The following is a 13464-nucleotide window of genomic DNA, read 5'->3' as shown; positions in this document are numbered from 1 at the left end:
CATTGACACGGATTAGAAAAATTGATTTTTGTCACTTAACATAAAATATTTTTCTATTCCGTTCGTTGGGTCACAGCTCCCACCCTTTAATTTCTTCTGGCCCTTGGTTGACTAGTTTGGATTAGTCCGAGTTCTATGACCTGCTCGTTTGAGTTCGTTCTGTTCCAAAATCCTACATTGTGATTTGCCTAATCTTCCTTGTTCAGCTACTGCCTTGGAACTCTTAGCTTAGTCTTTTTATAATGGGTATGGCTGATGGGAGCAGTAACACTTTTTAACTGCTTAGTGTCTGACTGCTAATGGTGTCTCTGTGTTCCTCAATGAACGGAAAAAGAAAAGATTTTAAGGTAAGTGGCAAAAATCAATTTTTCTTCCTTCGTGCAAAAATAGTGGAAAAGGAGGTATGTTTTTTCAAAGAGGTATAGTGCAGCAGTTCTTATTCAAATTGAATGGGCGGCTGCGCTACACAAATAGCACAGCGCTGCCACAGTTGTGTGCTATGGCAGTCATGTTGGCGGCTGCTGTTTATGTAGTTATAGGAATCATACTTTCAGGTTTTGACCGAATGCGTAAGTTACTCTTATGGTGTCTTTTTCTATATATTTTTTTTACTTTAGATATCTACTCATCAGCAAGCCACCCGAGTGGACTTCTGGCTTACGCACAAAGTTTCTTGAAGGGTTCTACGTCTTTCTAGAATTGTTAAAGTGCATGCAGGTATGGTTTGTGATGGCACATTTATTTCTGATGTAACTGGTGATATAAAGCATTTTTTTGTATATGTAATACTAGACAGAGGGGGCACACTGACCATAAAGAGAAGTGCAAAAACGGTTTAGCCACTGTAATAGACAAAAACCACAAAGACAACTGCAATAGGAATGCACCTCCAATTGAATAAAATGAATAGAGCAATTTTATTATGAAAAACACACAAACATTTAAAAATGGTATACAATAAAGGGTGTGCCGGTATAAATGAGACCAGGCCCAGGCAATAGCTCACCAAAGTCCACAAATAAGGAACAATCCTGTACAGTCCTAGACAATATCAGACTCCATCAACTATCAAAGAAATCCTAATAATGCAGCTTCAATGAATGTAGCACAATACCTTAAAATGAACGGAAATGAAATACGTTCCGAACTATTAGGTGAGCATTGGCAGATAGACTGCCCTTGGCTCGGCTATTTTTGTCGGCCTCATAGAAATGAATGGGAGCAGTTGGCCGCACAAACGCGGTGCACTCCCATTCACTATTACGGAGAGACCGCTTGGTGGTGGCCTATATAGAGAACGGAGTCCCACAAGGTGGTGGCTGGAGGACTCTGGTCCGGCCACCACCAAGCCAGCTCCCCATAGAAGTGAATGGGAGCGTACCGCGCATGCGCGGCCCCGCTCCCATTCATTTCTATCGGGCTGACGGAAATAGCCGAGCCAGCACTCGGCTATTTTCGCCGGCCCCATAGAAAATGAATGGAGGGCGGCTGCGCATGCGCAGTGCGCCCTCCCTCACTTGCGGGGCTTCGTTCTCGATATAAGTGCTGCTGGGACCTGCACCTATAAGACAATGGGGGCATATCCTGTACACTGCCCGTCTAAAAAAAAAAAGTCGCCACCAAAAATATTTCGTTGGACCTCCTTTAGCTTTGATTACGGCACGCATTCGCTGTGGCATAGTTTCGATAAGCTTCTGCAATGTCACAAGATTTATTTCCATCCAGTGTTGCATTAATTTTTCACCAAGATCTTGCATTGATGATGGTAGAGTCTGACCGCTGCGCAAAGCCTTCCCCAGCACATCCCAAATATTCTCAATGGAGTTAAGGTCTGGACTCTGTGGTGGCCAATCCATGTGTGAAAATGATGTCTCATGCTCCCTGAACCACTCTTTCACAATTTGAGCCCAATGAATCCTGGCATTGTCATCATATGCCCGTGCCATCAGGGAAGAAAAAATCCATTGATGGAATAACCTGGTCATTCAGTATGTTCAGGTAGTCGCTGACCTCATTCTTGGAGCACATACTGTTGCTGAACCTAGACCTGACCAACTGCAGCAACCCCAGATCATAGCACTGCCCCCACAGACTTGTACAGTAGGCACTAGGCATGATGGGGGCATCACCTCATCTGCCTCTCTACTTACCCTGATGCGCCCATCACTCTGGAACAGGGTAAATCTGGACTCATCAGACCAAATTACCTTCTTCCATTGCTCTAGATAACAATCTTTATGCTCCCTAGCAAAATGAAGCCTTTTTTTTTTTTTTGCCTCACCGATTCGTGGTTTTCTTACGGCTACACAGCTGTTCAGTCCCAATCCCTTGATTTCCCTTCGCATTGTGCGTGTGGAAATGCTCTTACTTTCACTAATAAACATAGCCCTCAGTTCTACTGTTTGTTTTTCTTCGATTTGATTTCACCAAATGTTTAAGTGATCGCCGATCACGATCATTCAGGATTTATTTCCCGCCACATTTCTTCCTCGAATACGATGGGTCCCCGCTATCCTTCCAGTTTCTAATGATGCGTTGAACAGTTCTTAACCCAATTTTAGTAGTTTCTGCAATCTCCTTAGATGTTTTCTCTGCTTGATGCATGCCAATGATTTGACACTTCTCAAACAGACTAACATCTTTTCCACGACCACGAGATGTGTCTTTCGACATGGTCTTTTAAGAAGTGAGAAGCAACTCATTGCACCAGTTGGGGTTAAATAACTTGTTGCCAGCTGAAAGATAATCGCCCATGCAGTAATTATCCAATAGGAGGCTCATAACTATTTGCTTAGTTAAATCCAGGTGGCGACTTTTTTTTTTTTTGGGACAGGCAGTGTATGTCTCTATCTCACAGGTTGCAATATGGAAATAGGATCTAAGAGCAGCACAGAGGCTATTTATTTACAGCACTTGGGTCCTAGGTTCAAAACCGACTGCATTGAGTTTGTTTTCTCCTTATTTACGTGGGTTTTTTCAGGTATTCCAGTTTCCTCCCACATTCCAAAAACATACTGCCCTTTGCCCTGTACATGTCTGAGGTAGGGGACTCTCTTTGTAAGCCCCATTGGTGACCGATACCTATGTGTGAGTGACGGCAGTGTCTGTACAGCGTTGTGGAATATGTTGGAGTTAGGATACAACACAAATAAGATAAATTACGACATTTTGTATATTTTCAACATTTATTGATTATTTATGAATTGTCCTGTGTGAGGCAATAGGCAGGAGCAGCCATGTGCTCCACTCTCGGGCAAACCTGTACCAATGTGCTATGCAAGGTTTTCGCAGAGCGATCTGGCAAACGTTAACGCTTGAAGCTAATCTTTGCAGAATTTTCTGCAACTGAAAATCCGTTCCATTCATCTGAATGGAGCATGCAGAAATCCATGTGCTTGCCGCATCATTCATATGAATGGAACAGATTTTCAGTGGTGGAGAATTCTGCAACAAAATCTGCAGAGGTGAAGGTGCCCTTAAAGTAATCAGGCCCCAGACCAGACGACTAAAATTAATCAGACACCAGGGACGTAAACTTAATTCATGCTCCAGACCAACTCCCTACCATATATTGCACTCAAGACCAGACCCTAAAATTAATCAGACCAGACAAAAAAGAAAAGTATATATTGACCACTCCCAGGTCCCTTTCTCTTCCAGGCACTGCCACACACAGTGGGGGAGATTTATCAAGACTGGCATCTTCTGCTCTGGCCATTATATCGCCTGGGCCGGCAGAGGATGCTTCTAATATGAGGTGGAGCATCCTCAGGCAGATTGCTCCCATAGTTCTGGACCTCATCTGCTGGGCCCTGGCAGTAGCTCTACTCCTGAAGTAGACACTGTTCTCCAAATAGCAGGTCCTCAGGGTGTGTACAGCTGGCATACCGTCCCAGATTCGGACTGTGGTCCACCAGTTGAGGACCACTGGAGTAGATAGTGTGGCAAGTGTGAATCTGCTATGAATGACTGTAAGATGCCTGTGTTCCTGCAGGGAATGGATCCTATAACTCGACAAGTTGGACAGCATATCGAGATGGAGCCGGAGTGGGAGGCTGCCTTCACCTTGCAGATGAAACTAACACATATCATATCCATGATGCAAGACTGGTGTTCTACTGATGTAAGTAGCAGTTCCAAATGTAAAACTGCTGAAATGTTGTACTTATCCAAGGTGCACTTGTGAAAAGAATTGCAGGAAAAAATATAAACCTTTAGCAAATAGTGAAGGTAGTTAAAGGTTTTGTGCCGCTATTACATGTCATACTCATTTTATAGATCACAAAAATGAAGCATGTTTGCTTTTTTTTTTTAAAGCTCTTAAAAACGATCCATTGAGTAGTTATGAGATCTACTTACTTAGTATGGCGCCACCTGGTAATCACATTGTATAACAATGTGTAGTGCTGCTGGTTACACGTGTTAAAGGGGTTGGCCAGTTTCCTATATTGATGACCTGTCCTTAGAATAGGTCATCAATATCAGAACTCTGCCAGCACACCTTTCAATCAGCGGTTTGAAGAGAACATAGCGCTCATACGAGCTCTGCTTTCTCTTAACTGTTTACCTCCTCGCTGTCGACATCAGGTTTAATTGCAGCAGCTCCTTCCCCATTCACATCAATGGGAAGGAACAGATGGAATGTAGCTGTTCCTTTCCTTTGAAGTGAATGGGGTCGGAGGAGCTGCACTTACACCTGCGCTCCGCTGCAATGTCAGTGGTGAGCAGGTACAGTGAAGAGAAAGTCGTGCTCGCACAAGCGCTGCATTCTCGGCAAACAGCTGATCGGCCAGGTGTCAGGCCGCTGCCAATCTGACATTGGTGAGCTATCCAGAGGATAAGTCATCTATATAGGAAACTGACCAACCCCTTTAAGTCATTCCCCACAACCGTTCACTGCAGAGGAGCTAATTAAAAAAAATGTCTGTCTTCCCTTCAGAAAGCTAGTTTACAGTAGTGCCATCAGAACAGAGCAAACTTACATCAATGCCCCCTGTAACAGAGACTATTTTCATCAGAGCCATTTTGAAACTGTGAGAGAGGGAGAAAAAGGTCTAGCAAATGCATGAGCTAGAGGCACCACACCTGCGTCCTAGACCTGTCGCCATAACCCCTAAGAAAGTGATGGCGAACCTTTTATAGAGCGAGTGTCCAAACTGCAACTCAAAACCCACTTATTTATTGTAAAGTGCCAACACAGCAATTTACCCTGAATGCTACGGTCCAGTATAGTATATCTTCCATGTACTTTATCATTTAGCTATAACAGCCTGCCTACATTCAGTGTGCTGTTCATAGCGTGCCCTGTGCTGATGAATGGCAGGAAAAGCCTAAGGCATATTGGTACAGAGCCTGAGAGGGCTCCGAGTGCCACCTCTGGCACCCGTGCCATAGGTTTGCCACTGCTGCACTCGGATATGCGTACCACAAAATGAGAAACAGACATATTGTACATTATAACAGCTATTCATGTTCTACATGGATTTGAATTAACTCCACAACAATAGGTTTGCTCTCTGGATGAAAGGGTTAAAACATTTGGTTAAAGAGGACCCGTCCCCTCTCCTGACACGTCTGTTTTAGGAGCTACTTGCATTTCCCATGTAATAATTCTGGAGCCTCTATTCTTATGACTCTGTGTTGTGCCATTCCCTTGTTATTTCTACTACAAGTTTGAATGAGTTGTCAGCAGCTTGCAGTAAAGGTACAGATGGGTGTTACCAGTTGGGGGGGGGTCACTGACACTGGCAGCACTCATTGGACGGAGTCAGGCACACCTACTACTGGTAGCACCCAGCAGTACCTTTACTGCAGACTGCTGTCAATTTATTTGTGAACTTTTAACTGGAATAATAGAGGAACGTCACATCATAGATGCTCCAGAATTGCTATTACCTTCGAAAAGAAAGCAGTTACTAAAACTGACATGTCAGGAGAAGGGACAGCTCCTCTTTTTAAAAGGGTATTTCGGTCGTTTCAAGTTATTTCCCTATCCACAGGATGAGGGATAACTATTATATCAGTCGGAGGTCCCACCACTGGGACACCCTGCTATCACAAGAATGGGGGCCCCATATCCCACTGGGCCCTCTCGAAATGAACGGTGCCCTCTCTGTGAGACTGCCATAGATAGTAGGTTACAGCGCTCAGTGATTTCTGGCAGGTTCCATAGAGATGAAGCAGCAGTGTGCATGTATGACTTGACACTGTTCATTTTGGGGGCCCTGCAGGGTACAGGGCCCCCATTCATGAGATAAGTAGGTAGGTCCCCCACTGTTCTAATAGTTATCCTCTATCCTTTGGATAGGGAAAAACTTGAAATGACCAGAGTACTCCTTTTAAATGGCTATGAATGGGCACAAGTGCAGATCAATCTAGTTTTCCATGATTGTGAAGTAGTACGGCATTTGCATAATATTTTTTAATTACTAGATATCCTGATTATAGTAGATGACTAACATTTGGTGGGCATTTTCCAGGAGCATGTTCTGATAGAAGCCTACAAGCAGTGCCTGGCCGTACTCACACATTGTCACAGCGGCTTCACAGATGGAGAGCAGCCCATTACTCTCACCTTAGCCGGGCATTCAGTGGAGACCATGCGATACTGTGTGTCACAGGAAAAAGTTAGCATTCACCTTCCAGTCTCTCGCCTTCTTGCAGGTAAGAATTGCATACTTTAAAGCAGGCATGCCTAACCTTCGGCCCTCCAGCTGTTGAAAAACTACAACTCCCAGCATGCCTGGACAGCCTACAGCCATCAGCCTACAGCAGGGCATGGTGGGAGTTGTAGTTTTACAACAGCTGGAGTCCTTGTAATTGTCAAAAACCCTCTATTTTCTATTTAATGTCACTTCAAAAAATAGCATTTATTATGCAGAGAATGTTAATTATCCTTATTATTTTCTTTGCTGGTTGCATTTTTCCATCACATTATACACTGCTCGTTCCCATGGTTACGACAACCCTAACATTCAGCAGTGGTTGTCGTGCTTACACACTAGAAAAAAGCCTATGTGAGTTCCCACGGTCCCGGCCACCAGAGAGGCCTGCTCTTTTTTTCTATAGTGTGCAAGCACGACCACCATTGATGGATTGCAGGGTGGTCGTAACCCCTGGATACGAGCAGTATGTAATGTGATGGAAAAATGAATCCAACCAGCAAAGGAAGCAATATGCGCAATCACAATACATTAGTAAGTGCCTGGTATTAACTTTCTCTACATGATAAATTTGCTGATGTGAGACAACCCCTTTAACTCCTTGAGAGCCCTGCGATTTAGTTTTTTCATTTCCCCCGCCTTCTCAGAGCCATAACGTTTTTAGTTTTTTTTTTCGTTCACATATCCATATGAGGGCTTCTATTTTTTTGCAGGACAAGTTGTACTCTCTAATGGCACCATTTACTGTTGCATATGATGTACTGTGGAGCTGGAAAAAAAAGGATTCTGCCACAGTTTTATGGGGGGGCAGGGACAGGTTTACGGCATTCCCTACCACACTTGTAAACTTTTTCTTGTGTTTTAATACTAAAAACAATAACTGACCTTTTTGTATTTATATCTATGGAGCTCTGTGAGGGATCATTTTTTGCGGGGTGATCTGTACTTTTCAGTGATACCATTTTGGAGTGTCCATCACATAACGCACGATTAACTGTATTCCCATACAGTGCTGCCACCTGCAGGCCTGTATTGGAATATACCAGTGATGGGTATCAGAGCCTGCTTGAGGTCCCGGGCTATTACTGTAATGTAACAGCTTCCCCGATATCATTGGGGGAAGGCTATTAAGAGCTCAGGAGCATGCAGCTCTTGCATTTTCACTGCTCAGATGCTGTGGCCACATTTGACCATAGCATCTGAGGAGGGGTTAAATGTCTGCGATCAGCCTTATGGCTGATAGTAGGCATTAGCCCTGGGCCTCTGCTGTTTGGAACAGCAGAAACCTGGCAGCTATGGCACCCACTGGAGTTGTGAGCAAGCACCATCTTTAAAGTGATGACTTCCCCGGTACATATATGGTGGAAGTCGCCAAGGGGTTAAGAGCACAAAGGAAAGCACAGATAGCCGATTGTGTTGCGGTTTGTCCCGTTTCCTCTTGCATATTTGTAGTTATTCTTGTGCCATCTTCATTCGCTTCCTGCTTGCCTAAGTTAAAGGGTTTCTGTCACTAGAATTTTCAGTATTAAACAGGCTGACATTAGCGATGTGCTGCACCTGACTCTGCTATTCTAATGATTATCCGTGCCCACGTTACTGTAGAATTCTTACTTTTATAATATGTAAATGAGCCTCTAGGAGCAGCGTGGGCGTTGCTATTGCACCTAGAGGCTCCAGTCTTCCACCTCAAGTCACACCTTCCAAGTGTTGATTGACAGGGCCAGGCATCGTTCGCATCCTTCTGCCTCCCTGGGGAAATCTCGCGCCGTTCGGTCTTCTGCGAAGGCGCGGTGAGAAAGCTGGCAGCCTGCGAGCGTCCTTCTCTCACCGCGTCTGCGCAGAATACCGAACGGTGTGAGATTTCCCCAGGGCAGGCAGAAGGATGCGAACGATGCCTGGCCCTGTCAATCAACACTTGGAAGGTGTGACTTGAGGTGGAAGACTCAAGCCTCTAGGTGCAGAAGCAACGCCCCCCCCCCCCCCCGCTCCTAGAGGCTAATTTACATATAAAATTAAGAATTCTACAGTAACGGGGGCACGGATAATCATTAGAATAGCAGAGTTAGGTGCAGCAAATCGCTAATGTCAGCCTGTTGAATACTGAAAATTCTAGTGACAGAAACCCTTTAAAAGTGGTATTCCGCCTAAGGAAATGATCACATATTTCTAGAATGTGCCAACATGTTACGCTCAGTGAGGCGTCCCACCTTGTATTCTGCCAGTAGTTGTCCTTTCTTTCACTTTTAGGTCTTCATGCTCTTCTCAGTAAGAGCGAAGTGGCGTACAAGTTCCCCGAGCTGCTACCATTTGTAAGTGAATATCTGTTTTTCTCATACAATAATTCCAGCTGCAATAAAGTCACCAAAATGCTGCGTGTCTCGGTAAGATGGACACTTTACCCAAATGTTGCTGGCTCAGCAATCAGCGGGGGGTGTGTTCAGAAACCCGCAGTGGTCAGGATATCAGAGTAGACTGGACAACTGTTATACATGGCTGGGCTGATCATGCTAGACTCGCTCATAGTTGGCGTCTTTCTCCTCTGCCCAATAACATAGTCCCTGCATGAGGATAGGGAAAGGGGTTGGCAAGAGAGTCTTCTGTGACATTGTGTTTCAAGTTCCCCTTCCTTCTTTTACTGCCTCTGCAAGAGACTAAGGGTCTATTCACACGTCCGTAAGTGCTCTGCGGATCTGCAAAACACGGACACTGGCAATATGCATTCCGCAATTTGCGGACCGCACATCGCCGTCACTATAATAGAAAATTCCTAATCATGTCCGCAATTGCGGACTAGAATAGGACATGTTCTATTTTTTTGCGGGAAACGGAAGCACGAATCCGCAAATGCGGATGCGGACAGCACATTCCGGCCCCATTAAAAATGAATACCCGTTCCGCAAAATTGCGGAACGGATGCAGACCCATTTTGCGGTTGTGTGAATGGACCCTAAGGCTGTGTGCACACTGTGTCAGAGCATATATCAAGGGGAGAAAAGCAGAACTGGATGATACATCCACAATGGTATGCTTAGATATTGGGATATACACTGTGTCCGAGCACTGCATCTGGAAAAGCTTCTGATGCATAAATTAAAGTACCTTTTCCAAGGTTCTCCATTTACTCAACCAAAAGATTCATTATAATTTTTTTTGTTTTTTCTTTCGGGCATATGTGTGTGTGTATATATGTATGTATGTATATATATATATATATATATATATATATATATATATATATATATATATATATATATATATATATATTATTTATTTATTTTTTTATTAATTTTTTTTTTTCTATGACGATGACAAATTTGTAATGTGCTTTTCACACATGGACTTAAAGTGCAGGGATAGTTGTGTGGGTCCCTGGGAAGGCACTGGCCGCCATATAGGCTCTCGACCCCAACACACAATACACACTAGGGTCAGTTTGCCTATTTGTATGGACTGCGGAAGGAAACCAGAGTACCCAGAGAGAACCCACAAACACAGGGAGAAGATACAAACTCCATGCAGATGTTGGCTCAGGTTGGATTCGAACCCCGGACCCAGCGCTGCAAAGCACCAGTACTAACCACTGAGCAACCGTGCTGTCCTTAGGCAGAATGGGATACCACAGATGGATGTAGGGTATATACAGTGGCATACGCCAGAGCCTTCCATTGGGAGTATACGCAAGGGATTTTCTCAAAGTATCCATCCAACAGAAAGTTGGAGTATAGTCTGTACGGGGCCTGATACAACCTGGTCACTTGTATTGACACGTGTGTCCTCTGCTGGTCATCATTAAGGTTCTGGTGCCCATAGCTGATGAAACAAAACCTCTAGTAATGCCAATCAACATTATTGCTGCATAAAAACCCATCTTATTGATGCCCTTGTCTTATTGGAGCTTGAAGCATAGAACAGGTTCCACTGATTATCATGTGAAATCCAAATTAGTAGAAGGTTACCGAGCTCGGAGAATAAACAAGATCAAGAATTGGAAGTTGCTTGTAGAAGTAGAAACACGTAACACTGCGTTGTGTGTGAGAAGTAAGTGTAAGTTCTCGGATTATTATTTTGCAGAGTCAATTGAGTCCACCAATGCTGATTGAGCACCCACTGCGGTGTTTGGTGCTGTGTGCGCAGGTGCATGCTGGGATGTGGAGAAGGAATGGGTTTTCCTTAGTCAACCAGGTAAGGAGATCTTTTCTGTTGCTTTTCACTTGATTTGCTATAAATATTGTGTTGTATGGGCGACAAAATATGCTTCAGTAGTAGAGCAGTTCTGAGGTAGACAAATCTATGGGTCACAAGTGGTTTTGCCAAGTTACCATATAATATGTACGGACCAATAAAGACACTAATGGCGTCGTCGCTGTTTTGTTTTCCTATTCCATTCCCAGAAATAGTTATTAAAGAGAGTCTGACACCAGCTGAGTTTTCCCTACAATGCAGTGTCCATGGTTTAACCATGAATTTGCTTTGGCTACGTTATGAATACCCTTAAAAAGTGCAATTGAGAAATACCCCTTGTTCTGCATCAGAACAAACCCTTCATATGAGTGGCTGGCTCGGTCTTTTCTCCCCCGCCCTTCTCCCAGTCTTAGGCTAGTTTCAAAGTAGGGCCTCTTGCACACAAAGGTTTTTTCTTCTGTTTCCGTTCTGTTTTTTGCTTTCTGTATACGGAACCATTTATTTCAATGGATCCGCCAAAAAAAAAAAAACGGAAGGTACTTTGTATGCCTTCTGTTTCCGTATTTCCGTTCCATTCAAACATAGAACATGTCCTATTATTGCCCGCAAATCACATTCCATGGCTCCAAGTCAATGGTTCCGCAAAAAAAAAACTAAATGCATGCGTAATGCATCCGTATGTCTTCTGTATCCGTTCTGTCTTTGTGGAACCATCTATTGAAAATGTTATGCCCAGCCCAATTTTTTTATGTACTTACTGTTTAAATATTATTGTATGCTTCCGTTTCCGATCTGCAAAAAACGGATCACAAACGGGAACCAAACAGAAAAACGGAACGGAATCGGAAACATTACTGAAACAAACTGAAAAACGGTCCGCAAAATACAAAAAAAAAGCCATACGGTTGTGTGCAGGAGGCCTAAAGGTGAAATTTTGCACGTCGTGTGGGTGAGTGTTCCCAATAGCATCATAGGGGTCTACGAAGTTTGTGTCATTAGGCCGAGAGTAAGGCCAGGACACTCACTGTACACACAGCAGGTAGAGCGATGCAAATTGGACAGTGGAGAGGGAGGAAAGCCTCCAAGTTTTCCAGGAGGGTAAATCACATAGGCTGTAGATAGGAAGGGAAAATTATGGGTAGGGAAGATGAATCGCAAAGCCTTTGTACCTGCACTGAAATACACAGTCTGGGCTGTTGTGCCACACTAGCATAATGAAACAGTCCTGACAGTGCATTTCAATAAAGTTCTGGGTGCGGACAGTGGGGGAAAAAAATAGTACTGCTAATGTTTTACTGTAGATAATAGTCCAAAATCAGGGTGACAGACTCCCTTTAAAGTTCAGAGATATGATATGTGACCCAAATAATTTATCTTTCTGACAGCATTGTTTTAGATCATAACTCATAGACTCTTTCATTGTAATCAACCTATTGTTTTTGCGGATATTTTAATTATTATAATTTTTTATATACTTTTAACAGATCTACTACTATCACAATGTCAAATGCAGAAGAGAGATGTTTGACAAGGACATTGTAATGCTACAGGTAACATTTATACCCGTCCTGTTACAAAAAAAAATAGTTTCTAATGAGATCTCTGCCATTGACTTCACTCATGGCTGCACTGTGAATAGAGTTCCCTGCAGGCACCAACACTTATTAGATTTTATTAGGCTGGATTCACAACGCGTTTTTCCCATCCGTTTAACGTATACAAAAAAAAGTATACGTTAACCGGATGCCTCAGTCTGTTGCCATACAGTGGCATCTGTTTGCCATAGAGTTCCATTATAAAAAAAAATACAATTTACAGGTTTTATTTTTTTACATTCTTTTTTATTATTATTGCACTTTGCATGATACAAGAACGTGGTGTGGCGTTTTTGTATCCCTCTTTTTCTAATGTGTGAACCCACCCTAAAAGGTGAAGCCATGGACATAATAAGGATGAATTGCCTCCAAAGGACCCCTTATATTAGCTGAGTCTCTCGGATGAGCGTCTCTCTCTCCCCCAGAAGATCCTGGCTCGTACATACATCACACAGATGGTCCTTAAAGGGAGTCTGTCACCACAATTTGCCCTTATAGACCACTTACATAGCACTGTAGCATAACTATAGATCAGTCAAATGGTACCTTTTGTCTTTTTGTCTGGATGTTCACCAGGGGCAAAAGCTGAGTTTTATTCATATGTAAATGAGGTCTCGCAAGTGCCCAGGGGTGGCGTTCGGGCTGTAAGTGCCCAGGCCGCTCTTCCTTCTTCTCACATAACCCCTCCCCAGCCTGTTGCTTGGCCCGCCCTGTAAGCCTCTTACGTCATCCAGTGTACTGGCCAATAGCCCGCCCGCGCATGCGCACTGCATGGAATGATGCTGCTGCCCACAATGGTCATCACAGTGCGCATGCGCCGGCGGGATATCGGCCAGTACACTGGATGATGTAAGAGGCTTACAGGACGGGCCAAGCAACAGGCTGGGGAGGGGTTATGTGAGAAGAAGGAAGAGCGGCCTGGGCACTTACAGCCCGAACGCCGCCCCTGGGCACTTGCGAGCCCTTATTTACATATGAATAAAACTCTGTTTTTGCCCCTGGTGAACATCCAAACAAAAAGACAA

General features: G+C 43.9%; 1 protein-coding gene across 5 annotated transcripts in view; it reads left to right on the top strand.

The window, feature by feature from the left end:
- Positions 1–13464, top strand: part of UBR2 (ubiquitin protein ligase E3 component n-recognin 2) — a 103786-nt gene that overhangs the window by 39405 nt on the left and 50917 nt on the right. For all 5 annotated transcript variants that reach the window (XR_006388354.1, XM_044287587.1, XM_044287586.1 and 2 more), the window contains exons 13-18: positions 618–717; positions 3995–4123; positions 6480–6663; positions 8910–8971; positions 10734–10844; positions 12329–12394. Coding sequence is in view for 4 of the 5 variants with exons in the window: in XM_044287587.1 (XP_044143522.1) it covers positions 618–717; positions 3995–4123; positions 6480–6663; positions 8910–8971; positions 10734–10844; positions 12329–12394 (652 nt within the window). In the remaining variant the exon portion in view is untranslated. The remainder of the gene's footprint in view (positions 1–617; positions 718–3994; positions 4124–6479; positions 6664–8909; positions 8972–10733; positions 10845–12328; positions 12395–13464) is intronic.

Source organism: Bufo gargarizans, chromosome 3, assembly GCF_014858855.1.
Source record: "Bufo gargarizans isolate SCDJY-AF-19 chromosome 3, ASM1485885v1, whole genome shotgun sequence".
Lineage (NCBI taxonomy): Eukaryota > Metazoa > Chordata > Amphibia > Anura > Bufonidae > Bufo > Bufo gargarizans.
The sequence above is the reverse complement of the archived record's forward strand: the minus strand, read 5'-3'. Positions and strand labels throughout refer to the sequence as shown.